The following is a 17,542-nucleotide window of genomic DNA, read 5'->3' as shown; positions in this document are numbered from 1 at the left end:
ACTGAGAGCCATTCACAACTGTACTGGATGGAAATGCAGAGTTTTATTCACAGGTGGTACAACTTATCATAGACATGCTGACATCTACAGCTGTGACACTAACAGACTACAGCGAACAGCAGTGCAGAGAAAACTGTTTGGTTGATTTAAATCACAATGCAGATTATTACAACCTGTGTTTTATGATTTCTTCCCTTTTACTTCCACAGTATCCTATGCCTTTTCTTTTGTTTGCTACAGTTCATAAAGAAACATGCTCTTCTACTTGAATGTATTAAATAAACATTCCCCTTGACGTCACTGAGGAATCACTTTGAATGCACGATCCAGATCAAATCCCAACAGTTTCAGAGTTCCTGATGACGAGATGCAGCAGATTTGTACAAGAAGAGAGTAAATACACATGTTGTCTTCGATGCAGCATGGCAGACCTGATTTGGTTTTCTGCTGAGGTTTGGCTCAGAATAAAGTCCCAGAGGTCCGAACTACAGGATGACAGCAGCTGATGAGCTGCAGACAGCTAAAGGATGTCGACATGATTAACACGAGTCAGCAGTTAGTGGCGGACGTCTTCGCGGTGCTTTTAAATCAGTTCGACCGTATTTACATGCTGTTCTCAGTGCAGCGGCCGACAAGCAGGAAGACCGGAGTTGTGTTTCAGTGCATTCGAATGTTCTTCAGTGTGACAGCATTGGTTGGGTTTGTGGTTTCCACTAACAGTAATTTACTGCAGTTTGTTTGTTTTAATTTTCCCAAAGGACAATGTCATTATTTACACATAGCTGATGTTTCACTTTGGAAAGTAAAAAAAAAAAAAAAAAAAAAAGACAGGTTTTCTGAATCAGTGATGGGAAAAATTGTAAAATGACATTCACAAAAAATACAGTATAAAAAGTGTTTTTTTTTTCCTTCAGTATGATTCTTTTTTTTGTGTAAAAAGAAGTGATAGAGTGAAACAAACAGGTGATGAAGTGGCTGTCCTGAGATGAAGATGTCCCAAACAACAAGTTACTGTGCACGAGTTCATAGAAAAACAAAATCCTACACACGACCAACAACTCCAATATGGCTCTAACACATTCTGTGGCTTTTGTTGTCCAGACACAGGTGCAGCAGTCCTGAACTGCAACGTGGGGAATCACACGGCTTCATGCAAAGGTGACTCCGGTGAGTGAGAGACACGTCACACTTTGGGCGGATGTGCGAGTGGGTCATTGCTGTCAGCTGTCCGGCCCGTCATCCCCCAGGCCGCCACTCTGTGCAGCCCCAGCCTCTGCAGCTTCTCCACCAAGTTCAGGCTAAAAACGCTCCTCCTTCTGGCCGTGGACGGGCCGCCGCCTTCGTCTTTCACCGGCAAACACGGAGGTTGTGTGCTGTGGCTGTAGTGCAGGTTGTGCTGAGGATGAGGAGAGGCGGAGATGCCGCGCTCTCGCAGCAGCTGCAGGAGTCCCAGTGATAAGGTGGTCACATTAGTGGTGGAGGTGGAGGTCCGGCTTCCCCAGCCAAAATGCTGCCGGGGGGGAGGAGGTGACGCGCTCACGTGCTCACAGCTCCGACAAGATGGCAGGCTGAAAGAGTGAACGCTGCCAACAAAAAAATAATAATAATAATTGAAGCAAAATAATATGACACAACAGCTGTTTTTGCATGCACATACACACTCTTACAAAATGACCAAAAAACAGGCGATGTTAAAGGTCTCGGTTAGTTCACTATCAGATGGATAAACGTGATGTTAGTGAGTCGGCGCTGATGAAACAGGAACTGGAGGTTTTTCTGAGATGAGAACCTGAAACGATCAACACGCATCATAACATGTAGTAATGAGGAGAACAAAGACGTGAGCACAGACGGAGCAGCTCCGTTAGTAGGAGGTGAAGAGCGATAAATAACAGAAGCACAGTGTTCCCACAAAACATTACGATTCATCCCCACCTCTATTCATAAGTTGTATAATAAGATTTAATACATGTTAATAGCTCACTATAATGCAGTTGTAAGCAGCTATTAGAAGACCAACTGTTTATTCATGTATTTATGTCAATAATATTCCCACATAGTTCACAAATATATCTGTTTAAATTTTAATATTATAAAGAAAAAATAATGTTGTGATGATTATATTATTTTGACTTGATGTAATGACGTCATATTGTTATGCAGCATCATATGATGCAACTTGACTAACAGCAGCTCAACAGGATCTAAATCTCACTCTGACTTTAGTCATTTAGAAACTAAATAAGACATAATTACTAAATGCAAACTGTTGCATTTATTCTGACTTATAAAACTATAACAATGTTTGCTGTAATTTCTTTTTTTATTGCAATTTGCCTTAAAATGATCAAAGAAATATTTTCCATTGTTTTTTTCATATCATCAAGAATATCACTACCACAGAAGAACAAATAAAATATTGTTTTTTTTAGAAATTATTTTAGGGCCGCATTTTCCACCTTTAATAAACAGTCTGCATATGAACCACATCGACTACATCAGATGTTTTGTAACCGAGATGTTATTTTGTAAAACGAGCATGGCACTGTGCATCTGCTGTTAATGTCCAATACATTTAGCAAGCGTTCACAGTGCATCCGTAACTCTGCGCTCTTACTTTGCCCCAAAAGCTGCTTCTAGAGTTGAAGAAACAGCCTCGACAGGCGTTTTCTGCCTCTGAGGGAGTTCAGAGCAGAAGTTAAGACGGATTAGGAAAAAAAAAAAAAGCAGAGATGGAAAATAGGAAATCTGGAATACCCACACTTTAAATATAAGTGACACTCCAAAAAAATACAGTTTTGAGTTAATCAGCTTATTGAACTCCTTATAAGCAGTAACTCAGGTCCATCAATCAATAGCAGCATTACAAGAGAAGATAGAAAATCACCTGGTAAAAAATATAGAAGGCAACACGACATCGTCAGAATAAAATCCCCAACAGTAGAATAGAGGTGGTGTTAGATATGTTAAAGTCTTACCCAGTGGAGAAGGAGGGGAGGAGGAGGGAGGGTTGGAGGACTTGGCAGGTGGTAATGGTATGTGTGGGAGAGGTCTGAGGGAGGTTGGGGCCCGATGGAGAGGCTGGGAGGTCACGGAGGGAGAAAAGGGAAACACACACATCTACTGAGCCAATGCAGAAGGAAACTACACTAATTGTTGCACAGCCATCTTGAATAACGAGAAGATATTCAAATCGATAAACATGGAATTTGAAAGATTGAATAGAAATGAAAGCTGGTGGTAGAAGTGTGTTAAGGCGTGTCCTACCCAGGCCATGAGCTCCGGAGAGCTGCGACAGGTCCAGCTCGTCCTCCTCCAGGTCGTTCAGGCTGTAGACGTGCTGCATGTCGACCTCCAGCTCCCTGAAGTCTTTGGTCAGGACGCCCGGTCGAGGGTGCAGGATGCCTCCCAGGTTTGGTTTGGCCAGCTGCTGCCACTGGTGCAGAGTCACCGAGCCTGCCGGGGAGAGTCAGAGACGACTGCAGTTAATAATGTGCTAATAGGAAGTAGAAACGCTACAAATAACTGAGAACCAAAGGTTGCCTTATTATGTTTTATTATTCATGTATTTTTATTCTGTGTTCATCAGCACTGCCTCTCAGAAAATTCATAAAAAGGAGAGACTGATTTTTAGTGGCTCCTAAATGGAAGGTAAAAATAAATCTAAAAACAAAAGTTTCTTACCAAAGTGCAATGTTTGCTCACAATAGGCCCCAAATCAGAGAGAATGGAATTTAATTCTCCATAGAACATTTGCAAAGCCACTTTTTTGGAAGAATTTGAACTGACCAATGATTTTCAGAAGGAAAACTATTCAGAAGGAGTGACTTTAGCAAATGACACCTTAATGACTTGAGGAAAAAACGTATTGACTTTGTAATTCATGAGGGAAGTTGAATGGGAGTCTATGGAGCCAGAGCCTTTCTGGAGCCAACCTCTAGTGGCACTCGGTGGTTTTGCAGCTTAAGGCACTTGTGCATTGGCTTCCTGTTTCAGACCCAAAAGCTAAGTCCACTTTTACATACAGTCTACGGTGTGGTAACACGTTTCTACAGAGGCTGGAATGCGTTCCAGGACATTTTAAAGCTGAAGCTTTTACCTTCCAGAGGTTTGACGATCTGCAGACGGTCGGGCAGGTAGGACCTGGATCCTCCCGACGAGCCACAGGAGTGCTGTGAGCTGCCGTTGGAGTAGTTGGTGCCTGTGGATGCTGCCGGGCTGAAGGCCAGGCTGTCGTTGGGTGTCAGGAAGCCACTGGAGCCGTCGCCCTCCTCACAGTTCGCTGCCAAGGCACAGAGTTTACGTTCCCGCTCCACGTCGAAGAAGGGCCGCTCCGAGGAGTGGTTCTGCTGGCGGGCGGAGAGGCTGCGCAGGGCAGCTTCGAGGTCCTGGCCTCCCGGTGTGCCCGGCTGACCCAGACGTTTTGGACCACTAACACTACAGGATTTAAAGAATGTTGTTTTAACATCAAGAACAAAAGGTTTGAAATGTGTGATCCAAAGTTCATGTAAAATGTTCCACTTGATATGATGTTGCACCTGATCTGAGCGTGAGTGGAGCTGGGCCGGTCCTCCAGGGTAAGGCTGGCGTTATCGGAGCCGTAGTAGCTGGTTCGGGGCGTGCTGTTGTAACTGGAGCGTGTGGACACCGGGCTGGAGCCCGGCAGGCCCGGTGAGTGGCACCGGGATCGCAGCCTCACAGCTTTGTTCACCACTTTCACGGTTTCAAACACTCGCCGCGGGTGGTTCCTGCCAAGAGAAACAGGGCGAGTGCCCATTATTCACACTGTAATATACAGTACATCCCAAAAATATTCACATTAATACAGTTTTACACAAGCTGCAGCACAGTATTTAAAGTTAGTAGGATTTAAAAAGGGTCTTTATTATCATATGCAGGGGTTGTGATGTGATGTCAGTTTGAAACTCCCTCAGACTGAAAGAGAACATGAGCCTCCATCCAGCCAGCACTGGTTTATTAGTTCCTTGTATGATTGTGAATATAGATCATTTTAAAAATGACTATGTTTTGGAGTAGCCTTCAAAATCTTCACCAGGCTGCATGTGCATCAGAGCAGATTTGATTGGCGGTTGCCTGGCAACATAAACAACCCCAAAACTGTTATCAGATTTTGGTTTTGAATGTTGCTAAACTCTGGTTAGTACGTTGAAATATGTGACAGAGCAACGAAGCAGAAAGAGAGACCACAGAACATTTTAAAAAAACAATAGTTGCATGTGTTTTGTTGTGATTTGACTACTAAATGGATCCTCGACTACAATTCTAGAGTTAACGGCTCCTCAGTTCAAACATCAACAAAACAGAGACACTTTCACGCTTTCAGCTTCAGTCCACAACTTCCTCACAAACTACACAGCGATATCTCTGCAGAGCCATGGACGGCCGACTCAAGACAAGAAACAAGGTAAGATTTCAAAAGTACCAAATTTGACTGAAGTCCCTGATTTAACTGCTTGAAACTGAACTTCATGACATAAAAAAGCAACATAGCTCATTTTGGATATATATATTTTTTCGGTATGTTTTTAGCTCAATTCGACTTGTATATTTCTGTTTTTAAGAGACGACAGCGAAGGAATAAAGCCAAAAAACACGAGCCTCCGACCTGCAGTCCAGCTGCAGATACCAGAGTTCTCGCCCTCAGACGAGCTCTTCAGTCAACGAAGAGAAGCGTCACTAAACTGGCGTCAACCAACATTAATCTGAGACGTAAAAACTGTGAAATTCTGGAGAAAATCAAAGATGTACAGAAGCAATTTCAGAGGAAATGCATGTTAACAAGAAATGAGATCCACAGGTTGGAGGGAGTTTTGAAAGGTGCAGAAACCGAAAAAACTTTTGAGAAAAAAGAAGCTGTGTTGAACAAAATCCCAGCAGAAGAGGGAAAGTGGGGATTTGATAAGAACAAAACCGTCACTGAGCTTAAAGATATGCAGGAGAAATACCAAAAGCAGAAAGATGAGATAATGAAAAAGGACAAACTGATGACAATCTTCAAGAGTGAAATGTTTGCTCTCACAAAGGCGAATTTACAAACTATATTTGCAATGACCCAGAAAGAAGCAGCACACAAGCAGATTGAGATTCGGTGGAAAAGACAATGTGAAGCTCTGGAGGTTCGGCTCCGTGAGGAGATCACTAGAAGGGAGGACAGAGAGAAGGTATGTCTCTCATTTATATTTAATCTCATCTATTTGTTCAGAATTTCACTGCCTGATCAAAATAAACAGTTTTTTGTTTTTTTCCAGGAGCTTGCCTCAGAAAGGAAGGAGAATATATAATATATATATATATATATATATATATATATATATATATATATATATATATATATAACAGCACAGACAAACACGCCGCCATCAGCTCCACCTCATCATCTCTGCTGGTTCAGTGAGGATCATAAGAAATAAAACTGGACTCCTTCTGCAATAACGTTGTTTAGAGTTGAGTTATTGATGTTTTAACCTGAGACTCCTTCAGGTTCCACACACATCAGAATCATCCGGCCCTGAACGCAACACTTGGGGTGAATTTAACCAAATACAGAGTATGTCGAGTAGTCCCACTGCAGACTGCACAGCATGATGGCAATGGAGTTTCTACTACCAGCAGAAAACTGTCCAAAAGTCCAACTTGGTCTGATTGGGGCTGAAATCCAAAGGAAAACAATCACGCAAACATTTTCAACTAAATAACTTCATTTCAAACATCTTATAACATTAAATGATCAGTTCCACAATCTGTTCATTTTATTATTCACCATGAAGCAGCGGTATGTTTCAGACTATAAAAAACGATCACACATCGTGAGCTGGATGGGAAAGATGTGACTCTGCTGTCTCAGTTTATTTTCAATCTCAACTATCGATTTTATTCTCTCACAGCAAATTGGTTTGTATTAATGTTGGAATCAACTGAAATCAAGTCAAATAGTTATTCACTCTATTAAAAGACATAATGAACACAATCAATTCAAACTTTTTTGCAGAAAACACAAACTTCTCAAACTCATTGTGCAGCCGAACCCGTTTTGTGTTCCCATGAGTTTGTTACAAATATGTATTTTGTGTAAAATAAGAAATGACCTCTCTCTCAGTCCTTTGCAGAATTTAGAAAGTTGTCAGAAATGCATGTGAATATTCCTCGTGTCGTTGCATTCAGACACTAAGACCATAGCGTTAGAGTGGAACTAGCAGGGAATTGAAGCACTTCAGGCTCACAGTTGGTGTTCAGCTTGTTAACTTCAGTTTTCTAAACTCTAAACTTTGTGTACTGATTGAAATGTGTAAAAAAAAAAAACTCAAGAAAGGCCTCATACATCAGAACCAATCAGAACTGCTCCCAGGCCTTCACAGTGTAAACTGAAGCATCCGTAACCAGAAAAATGTCAAAGTCAGACACTTTGAGCCTTTCACATGAATGATGTGATCACTGTTCCAGGTGACAGACTCACTTGTACTCGGAGGGAGCTGGGGTGTCCAGGCCTTTGCGGAAGGTGCCTTCAATCTCTGCTGCCAGACAGTCCATGGGCAGAACGGAGGCCAGCGCGGTGTAGCGCTGCACCGTGCTGTTGGGCACGCTCTTGTTTCGCAGGTTTTTGATGTCCTCTCGGGCCTCCTGGAGCATATCCTCGCACTCAGAGTACTTGTCCTGCAAGTCCTTGAGCTGCAGACAGGGGGGAAACAAACAGGTCACGTCAGCAGGCAGAGAGGAGGCTCATGGGAAACCATGTTGTGGCTTTTAAAATCTCAACTGTACATTTTAGTTTCATATTCGGCTTCTGGAAATGCAGACAATCATATTCGAGGCAAGTAATCTAGGGAGGCTCATCATGTTTCAGACTTCTATCTCTACATCATGACATATTCAGCCACGCAGAAAGAAAAACAAAAACGAGCACACGTAATGTGACAGCATTTCAGTCCTAATCCAAACATATTATTGAAGTCACTAAGAAAATAAAGCTTCTTGCCTCTGATTGGAGTTTCAAATGGATCTCACGAGAGGCACTCAGGTGTTGGTTCAGTTCCTCGTTGTCATGGGAGACCTAGAAGGATCAGACAGGAATTTAAAAGGTGTAAGTATTTAATGTCATCAATTACAGAACGTGTCAGTGTGAGTCTGTGTGTGTGTGTGTGTGTGTGTGTGTGTGTGTGTGTGTGTGTGTGTGTGTGTGTGTGTGTGTGTGTGTGTGTGTGTGTGTGTGTGTGTGTGTGTGTGTGTGTGTTCCTCACCGCGTTGCAGCGGGCCTGCAGGTCAACGATCTGAGCGAGCAGTGAGCTGATCTCCTCCTGCTGCCGGAGAGAATCTTCTACTTTTCGTGCCAACTCGTCTGACAGATCAGCCACCTGCTTATTGACAGATGCTGAAACACACGAGTCCCATAAATGAAACCTCTATCACACTCACAGTTACACAATGTGAATCTACAGGAAAGGAGACCCGGACACTTACTGAGCTCCTCCACACACACCATCATCAGCTCCTGCTCCTGCTCCTCGTAGTTGCTGGTCTCCGTGGAGAGCTCACTGGCCTGCAGACACAACGTTGATGTCAGCTGTTTACATGAAGCCGTGTTACAAAGACACTGCACACTCTGCTGTCTACTATCGAGTCAAACATAACCATAAAGAATGATAATGTTTTATAAGCCTTATTTTCTCCAAGACTATATCAGAAATCCTTCTTTAATTCCCTCCAGCGTTGTTTACCTCTACCCGCAGCTTGCGGTTCTCTTCTTCTAAACCCTTCAGCTTCTGCTGCAGGAAGTCGTAGTGGACGAAGCTGCTGAGAGAACTGCACGATTCATTCCTTTTAATTCTACATTAAGAAAAAAAGAGAAATGCATTCCATTAAAATATAGTATATATACGATAAATACTCAACACCAAAACAAAAGCTGGTACTATTAAATAAATACACGTGTCTGTTTAGTTTAATCTTTTGTTGTGAAACTATCACAATAAATTTTTAGTTGACTCTGATGTTCAGGCCAATGACGGTTTATTGTATATTTCTAGACAAGATGTTATTGCAGTTAGTTTTAAATTGGGTTATAATTAACACCTTAAACAGTATTAATTAACACTTTAAACAGTATTTTTAGCTGAAATGAAAAATATATTTAAAGAGAACATTGATGACAATGATCAACTGTTTTAAAATGTAAATAAATGTGTCATAACTGATCTATGAACTGCAGGATATACGTAGCATGTGCATGTGTGCGTTTCTATGTTGTGTGTTTCTATGTTGTGTGTGTTTCTATGTTGTGTGCGTTTATATGTTGTTTCTATGTTGTGTGCGTTTCTGTGTTGTTTCTATGTTGTGTGCGTTTCCATGTTGTGTGTTTCTATGTTGTGTGTGTTTCTATGTTGTGTGTGTTTCCATGTTGTGTGTTTCTATGTTGTGTGTTTCTATGTTGTGTGCGTTTATATGTTGTTTCTATGTTGTGTGCGTTTCTGTGTTGTTTCTATGTTGTGTGTGTTTCCATGTTGTGTGTTTCTATGTTGTGTGTTTCCATGTTGTGTGTTTCTATGTTGTGTGTTTCCATGTTGTGCGTTTCCATGTTGTGTGTTTCTATGTTGTGTGTGTTTCCATGTTGTGTGTGTTTCCATGTTGTGTGTTTCTATGTTGTGTGTGTTTCTATGTTGTGTGTTTCCATGTTGTGTGTGTTTCCATGTTGTGTGTGTTTCTATGTTGTGTGTTTCCATGATGTGTGTGTTTCCATGATGTGTGTGTTTCCATGTTGTGTGTGTTTCTATGTTGTGTGTGTTTCCATGTTGTGTTTCCATGTTGTGTTTCCATGTTGTGTGTTTCCATGTTGTGTGTTTCCATGTTGTGTTTCCATGTTGTGTTTCCATGTTGTGTGTTTCCATGTTGTGTGTTTCCATGATGTGTTTCCATGTTGTGTTTCCATGATGTGTTTCCATGTTGTGTTTCCATGTTGTGTGTTTCCATGATGTGTTTCCATGTTGTGTTTCCATGTTGTGTGTTTCCATGATGTGTTTCCATGTTGTGTTTCCATGTTGTGTTTCCATGTTGTGTTTCTCCATGTTGTGTTTCCATGTTGTGTTTCCATGTTGTGTGTTTCCATGTTTTGTTTCCATGTTGTGTTTCCATGTTGTGTTTCCATGCTGTGTTTTTCCATGTTGTGTGTTTCCATGTTGTGTTTCCATGTTGTGTTTCCATGTTGTGTTTCCAGGTTGTGTTTTTCCATGTTGTGTGTTTCCATGCTGTGTTTCCATGTTGTGTTTCCATGTTGTGTGTTTCCATGCTGTGTTTCCATGTTGTGTTTCCATGTTGTGTGTTTCCATGTTGTGTGTTTCCATGTTGTGTGTTTCCATGTTGTGTTTCCATGTTGTGTGTTTCCATGTTGTGTTTCCATGTTGTGTTTCCATGTTGTGTTTCCATGTTGTGTGTTTCCATGTTGTGTTTCCATGTTGTGTTTCCATGTTGTGTTTCCATGCTGTGTTTCCATGTTGTGTGTTTCCATGTTGTGTTTCCATGTTGTGTGTTTCCATGTTGTGTGTTTCCATGTTGTGTTTCCATGTTGTGTTTCCATGTTGTGTGTTTCCATGTTGTGTGTTTCCATGTTGTGTGTTTCCATGTTGTGTGTTTCCATGTTGTGTTTCCATGTTGTGTTTTTCCATGTTGTGTGTTTCCATGTTGTGTTTCCATGTTGTGTTTCCATGTTGTGTTTCCATGTTGTGTGTTTCCATGTTGTGTTTCCATGTTGTGTTTCCATGTTGTGTGTTTCCATGTTGTGTGTTTCCATGTTGTGTTTCCATGTTGTGTGTTTCCATGTTGTGTTTCCATGTTGTGTTTCCATGTTGTGTTTCCATGTTGTGTGTTTCCATGTTGTGTTTCCATGTTGTGTGTTTCCATGTTGTGTGTTTCCATGTTGTGTTTCCATGTTGTGTTTCCATGTTGTGTGTTTCCATGTTGTGTTTCCATGTTGTGTTTCCATGTTGTGTTTCCATGTTGTGTGTTTCCATGTTGTGTGTTTCCATGTTGTGTGTTTCCATGTTGTGTGTTTCCATGTTGTGTTTCCATGTTGTGTGTTTCCATGTTGTGTGTTTCCATGTTGTGTTTCCATGTTGTGTTTCCATGTTGTGTGTTTCCATGTTGTGTTTCCATGTTGTGTTTCCATGTTGTGTGTTTCCATGTTGTGTTTCCATGTTGTGTTTCCATGTTGTGTTTCCATGTTGTGTGTTTCCATGTTGTGTGTTTCCATGTTGTGTGTTTCCATGTTGTGTGTTTCCATGTTGTGTTTCCATGTTGTGTGTTTCCATGTTGTGTGTTTCCATGTTGTGTGTTTCCATGTTGTGTGTTTCCATGTTGTGTGTTTCCATGTTGTGTACCCACGGTGAGTGAGACTGAGCGTTCTCCGTCTCCTCGGTGCTCGCGTAGAACTGCAGGAGGTCGTCCCGCATCGAGAGCTCATGTCGGAGTTGAGCGATCTAGAAAGATGAGTTTTGATAACCTGAGTGAGTTTGATCTCAGCAAAGATGAAGTATTTCGGTGCGACTGCTCGTGTGTGGATCCAGAGGTTTTTGTTTGTACCTCCTCCTTCGTGGTTTCCAGCTGTTCATCCAGAAGTTCGTTGCGGGCGGTCAGTTCCTGGTTTTGCTTCAGGAGAGACTGACCGATTCGCGCTGCTAACTCCAAGTCCCGCTCTTTCTGCATAGTCATAAACAAATACAGATATTTGGATATTTTTAAAATCAGGAAATCACAGTTGTTGTTGTTGTTGTTGTTTTTCAACCAAGTTTTTTTTAATTTGAGCATATCGATAGAAAGACTCAGACTAGACTTCGACTTGGTTAATCCGGTGGGGACATTTAGAAGAAGGCTGATGGTCAGTGAGACATCAGTATAATCCTCTTTAATCCGGTTCATCTGCTGTCTCCGTCTTACCTCCTCCAGCAGGTGGGTGACTGCCTTAATGTCCTGATATGTCTTGGTGACCTGGCCCACTCTGTCTGAGCACAGCACTGAGGGAGGAGGGAGAGACAGACAGAGAGACAGGCAGAGACAGAGAGAGACAGAGGACACGGCAACCAGTCAGCCTTTCTGACTGTACAACAGTTATGAACCGTAATAACAAGCCAACTGGGAGACTTTTGTAATTTTGGCTGATATCTTCCTCTATTTGTATTTTTCAACAAACTACTAGAATTACAACAACATACAATCACATGAAGGAGCCACAGTTGTACTCAAAAGAGAGATAAAACAGTTGTTCAAGGTTTATTGTAGTTAATATAGTAGTTGTAGTAAAAGTTAATAAGTTCTGTAATATGAGTTTCGGAGCAGATAGCGAACTGTCAAGAATGAACCAATCAAATCACTTTCCCTTTGATTTCTCTATTCATAGTTCCTGGTTGTCGGTTGCATTTCTGGATGTACTCGTATGATGAAAATGGATTATGGATCACGTGTTTTTAGAATTATTCCTGGATTACATAATCATGTAAACAAGTGTGGAAAGAGAGGCTTCCCTCATGAACTTGTCCTTGTCATGTCATTATCATTTAGCATCGACCTACAACAACAGACCGAGACTGAAATCAATCGTCTTGCTTCAGGTTTGAAGCGCTCCAGACCACAACATCTCCATGTGGTCAGCCAGAGAGTGATCCTCTTAGCTTGATCCCTTTCAGCCCAGATAAGACGTCCATTAAGACCTCCTTCTCCTGGACACCAATATAGCTCACCGGGACAGTTTGCCAGGGTTCGACCGACTGAAGCGTTCCCACCAGCGGGACGCGTCCGGCACGGAGGGAACACAGACTGACTGATGACCTGCGACTTTGTTTACGTCTTGTAGAATGAATGAAGCGGGCTGAAGGTGTTTAGAGGATGAATTAGTCACTTCCTCTCAGGACAGTGGAGACGGACCGTCACTGAAGTGGAGGGGCCTTTAATTAAATATATTCATGCACTCCACATCATCTCTGATTGGTTAATTAACCATTTCACTGGAAATTTAAAGGTTATTACTTTGTCTGACACTAAGTTTTTCCAATTGTATTATTATTGTTATTGTTTAGTGGCCAACCTCATTCACATTTAATGCATACAAACTGTTAACATCAAATTAGACTTTGGTTAAGGATGCACAGAATTTGCCTTCACTGGTGTTTAACTGGTCGTCGCTACATACCTCAAAACTAAAATCCGCTGTATAATCTCACTTTCAGTTGAAAGCTCAGCTGCACTAAAGCTACGGGACGTTGGTGTACAGCAACGTATTTAGATTACAGGTCCTTGAATTTGGCCTGAATTCACAGAGACTGGATATCTGTAACAGGATCTCATCAGCCTGATGGGAAGACGCTAACCTTGTGCTGAACAGTAAAGTCACCTGTATACTGGCCATTAATTATAAAACATGAATCAAGTCTCCAGCAGTCTGAGGGGATTTGTCATCAGATGGAAGTCTTGTTTCCATCTTTACTAAAGTAGATTTAAGACAAACGCAGTAACAGAAATATTTCACGCATTTTAACGTGATAAAATCCCCAAAAGGTTTTTCTAGACTCGTTTGTCAGGACGGGGACAAACATGATGGACTTCATGTGTCAAAGTTGCTCTTTCAAAAGTTGAATCTGGGACACGGAGATGACAGAAGGACGTTGGGGACCCTGTGGACTTCTCTGATGCTCACTGTTGACTGTACAACAGGTCTGCTGACAGGATGTCATTTTTCTCTCAAGGACACTGCAGCAGGACAAACGGACCTGAACACTCGACCTCAGATAGCAGGAGGAACTTAGCGCTGTTAGTCCAGCCTGATTCCCAACAGTCAGGCCGTAGATACCGTCTAGTTTATTAAGTAATACAAATGAACTACATTATATTTGACATATATATATATATATATATATATATATTTAATCAAATAAACTCAAGTACTCAAAATAAAACTCTAAAACTTCCTCTGATGATGAAACTCGTGTGATATGTTCAAGAGCTACACAGCAGCAGCTGGAGGGCCGGAGAGGAGTCCAGATAATGAAGTCTGATTTAATGCATTCGGTTCGTTACACTGCTGAAAGCAAAGACAGGAAGTTTAACAGAAGAACTCCCATCATGCACCTCGAACATACAACCAACAAGAGCGTGAAGACGTCGATTTCTGATGTCTGCTTATTATATTTCATTACGTTGAATCAGAGAATCAAGCGATGGCCGCGATGAACCGTAAGATAGATCATTTACACGTCTTCTGGAGAACTAAAGGGCTAGTTAGTTAAAAACGCATCCAACAAACGAACAACAGGTTAATCAGATAATTGTTCAACTTCCCTAAATCCTATTGTACTGAAAGTGGATTACAGCAGCCTGACGGGACGTACCGAAACATACAAAATCAGATCACAGCAAATCATTCAGATGATCTCAACTGTACATCATGTTTCTTTAGTTGTCAGTCTGCATGAATGATAAAGTAAAGAACAACTTTTATTTACATGGATAATGTTGTTGTAACTGTTAGTCAATCGACTAATGAGCATGATGCTCATTTTTCTTATTTGCATCCTTTACAAATTGGCACGTTGACTGAACATCGATTCAACCAGAAGAAATATCGGATCTATTTCCTGTTGACCCGACTGCTGCAGAGCAGATCAGGAAAGACTGCGATGCCAGAGAGAGGTTTCAGGGTTCCTCTGGATAAACCCTGCTGACTTAGGTATGCTTATGATGTTGGTTTTGTTGCGGGATCAGACGGGCATTGATGATCTCCTGGAATAAGATTCACAATGACCCACTGGATTGATCTCTTTGTTCTGAAGGAGCACACGTGATCAGATCGTCGGGGGCTAAAACTTCTCTCAGATCTTCTTTGTCTAAATCTGTCTGGACATTTTCTGTTTGTGCCGTTTAAGCTCGTCGACATCCGTTTAACTATCAACAGATTTAACAATCTAATTTAATAATTTAACAATGGTAACGGTAACATAAATAAATATGAGGACTTAAAAAAAAAGCATTTAGCTCCTAGCAAAATAGACAATTCCACACAAAACAAGCACAAGCAAGAAAAATTACACACATTACATGAAAGGCCAAATATTTAGTCCCGTTTTCCTGGAGGGGTGCCCACGTCGCAGTATTGGTGCGGGTGCCCACCACATCCCCATTTAGACAAAGAACGCCCCATAAAGAGGAGAACAGAGACTCGCTGCTCATTCTGACATCGAAACGGGAAAAGCATTTCAAAAAATTGGGCAACAAGACTAAATAATAACAAAACAAACTGTTCAAGAGAATAAGTTAGGAAACACTCTTAAATGATCATCTAAAAAAAAAAAAAAAATTTTTTTTTTTTTTTATCACATAAATTTAATGTACCAATAGTCATTGCTCAAGGTGACAAAGTGAAAGCAAAGACACCTGAAATGAATGGAGTGAAACAGGCAGCAGCTCAGTTAATGAACCCGCAACCATTAAACAGCAGTCCGTCTCATTACAATTTAATTCTCAATGCTTACAAGCACAAGTTTCCCTCTAAACTGTCTCAAAGTACTTTAGATTTCTTTGCAGGGGTGAAAAAAAAAATCTAAAAAATAAAATGTTTAGCAATAAAATGAAATGTTATAATCCTCTATAAATACATCAGAACAGAAAACAACAATTTAAAATGCTGGTAATTACAATTGCTTACATGTACACGTGCCTTTAATGCACTGCTGCAGCATGTGCGGACACACACACACACAGGCACACACACACACACACACACACACACACACAGGCACACACACACACACACACACACACACACACACACACACACACACACAGGCACACACACACACACACACAGGCACACACACACACACACACACACACACACACAGGCACAGTGACCTTCACCACACTAAGAGGAAACATTCAAGTTTAATATATTTACAAAACTTTACTTTCATGGTGAACTAAATCTTGTGCTGTGACCCCGAGCTGTCCGTTGAATGTTAATCCTCCGTTTGCATGACCTATCATCAATGACATCACTGCACCCTGCAGCACATGCAGCGCAATATTAAGTATTTAAGCACTTAGATAACGAAGCCCTTGACTACACAACGGACCACAGAGCACAGCAGACAGCAATGTTTGACCTGCAGGGTCCAAATAAACACATAAACTCTCTCCGTTCATATTTAATGAATTACTTAACTTCTACATTCCTGAGGTCTCTAAGTACGAACTCAGATCTCTGATCAGTCTCTGCTTTCTCCATTCTGCCACATCACACGCTGCCTTATCTCACCTTGTGTCACTTCCCTGCAAAGGCTGTTGCTGTTATTGTTATTGCTGTTGAGACATTTCTTCTCCTCCTCCACTGTTTCATCCACAACACTGGAGGAGCTCTTCTCCTCCTCCTCCTCCTCAGACGATGAGCAGCTCCACACCTCCATGGTGACCGGAGAAAAACTGCCCTCCATCTCTGCGTCCATGCTGTAAATCCCTTCTTCCTCCGGTCCTACTGTGTGTTAGCTGTGCCGTCACACACCAGCTGTGTCTCTGGCATGATTCTGCTGTTGTGTGTGTGTGTGTGTGTGTGTGTGTGTGTGTGTGTGTGTGTGTGTGTGTGTGTGTGTGTGTGTACAGTCTCCACTAGCCTACGTGAGTGGGTGTATGCACCTGTGTTTGTGTGTGTGCAAGAGAACCTGAGCTGCTTGCTGTTAATATATAATCCCTCAGACTGGACGAGCGATCTGTCGTCACGCCTGCCTCCGTTCACCGAGCCACGTTGGACTACCGGGTAAGAAGCAGGGGAGGAGGAGGAGGAGGAGGAGGAGGAGGAGGAGGAGGAGGGGTAACAGAGGAGACAAACTCTAAACCACCTGCCACAGAACTGATATTAATCCCACCGACCCTGTCCACTCACTGAAAGATGAGAAAGATGTGGCTATAACGGACAAAAATATTTAGGATGAGAAACTGATGCAGTTAAAAAGGATGCTGCACAAAGCCCCCACACCCCCGTGCACTGGGGGAGATGGTAGGTTCCACCTATCATCTTCTCCACACATACGTAACAGCAGATAGAGAGAGCTCTGCGTCATGCTGGTGCAGACAGAGCCACACCCACTGATGGAGGCTGATGGAGGCTGACGGAGGCTGATGGAGGCAGCAGCCTGTATACTTAAACATTAAGTCCCTTTTTACATGAATAACTGATTCAAAATAATTTCTTTGAGCACAATTTTTACATTTTTGGAATAAAGAAAATGGTTTACATATTTTGAGGATCAGTCTACTTTTCTAGATTATTCGGGCAATCAGAGAGATTGTTTTTGATTGGATTTATTTCCAATTAAGATGAATTCTATTACTATGATCCGTAGTAACTCTGCACTCTGTCATCATATTCACTTCATCCTCTGCCCCTCCAGTATCTTCCTCAGACACAGCTGTTTCTTTCAATCAAATATTAACCTCCTCATTAATTTTAAACCCACAAACAGACTCTTTGCAGGTCAAGTACGACTTCTCCAATCTC

General features: G+C 41.8%; 1 protein-coding gene across 4 annotated transcripts; it reads right to left on the bottom strand.

The window, feature by feature from the left end:
• Positions 1–24: 24 nt before the first annotated feature.
• hap1 (huntingtin associated protein 1) lies at positions 25–16,775 on the bottom strand. 4 transcript variants are annotated; one of them, XM_069139803.1, is made up of 15 exons: positions 16,307–16,775; positions 11,941–12,017; positions 11,587–11,703; positions 11,389–11,483; positions 8,733–8,841; positions 8,476–8,554; positions 8,256–8,386; positions 7,994–8,068; positions 7,475–7,686; positions 4,539–4,748; positions 4,100–4,437; positions 3,268–3,456; positions 2,979–3,081; positions 2,618–2,676; positions 1,492–1,583 (listed from the first exon to the last, which is right to left on the bottom strand). In XM_069139803.1, the coding sequence occupies exons 1-14, from the start codon at positions 16,491–16,493 to the stop codon at positions 2,637–2,639; spliced, it is 1,962 nt and encodes a 653-aa protein (XP_068995904.1). In that variant the 5' UTR covers positions 16,494–16,775; the 3' UTR covers positions 1,492–1,583; positions 2,618–2,636. The 4 variants fall into 4 exon arrangements, with proteins under 4 accessions (XP_068995902.1, XP_068995903.1, XP_068995904.1 ...); XM_069139801.1 differs by lacking the exon at positions 2,618–2,676 and having other exon boundaries at positions 25–1,583; XM_069139804.1 differs by lacking the exons at positions 1,492–1,583; positions 2,618–2,676 and adding an exon at positions 2,687–2,887.
• Between the last annotated feature and the right edge of the window lie 767 nt (positions 16,776–17,542).

The sequence above is a fragment of the Embiotoca jacksoni genome, unplaced genomic scaffold (genome assembly GCF_022577435.1).
Source record: "Embiotoca jacksoni isolate LCO1_2020_lvr unplaced genomic scaffold, fEmbJac1.0.p SCAF_85, whole genome shotgun sequence".
NCBI lineage: Eukaryota > Metazoa > Chordata > Actinopteri > Embiotocidae > Embiotoca > Embiotoca jacksoni.
The sequence above is the reverse complement of the archived record's forward strand: the minus strand, read 5'-3'. Positions and strand labels throughout refer to the sequence as shown.

What these genes read in the sequence shown, in the direction of transcription:
- hap1 (XM_069139801.1), bottom strand. Translation starts at nt 16,493, where the DNA reads ATGGACGCAGAGATGGAGGGCAGTTTTTCTCCGGTCACCATGGAGGTG. An exon ending in TGGAAACCACGAAGGAGGAG is followed by an intron (nt 11,484 to 11,586) that starts GTACAAACAAAA and finishes TCATCTTTCTAG; the next exon opens with ATCGCTCAACTCCGACATGA. An exon ending in AACGCTCAGTCTCACTCACC is followed by an intron (nt 8,842 to 11,388) that starts GTGGGTACACAA and finishes TTCTTAATGTAG; the next exon opens with AATTAAAAGGAATGAATCGT.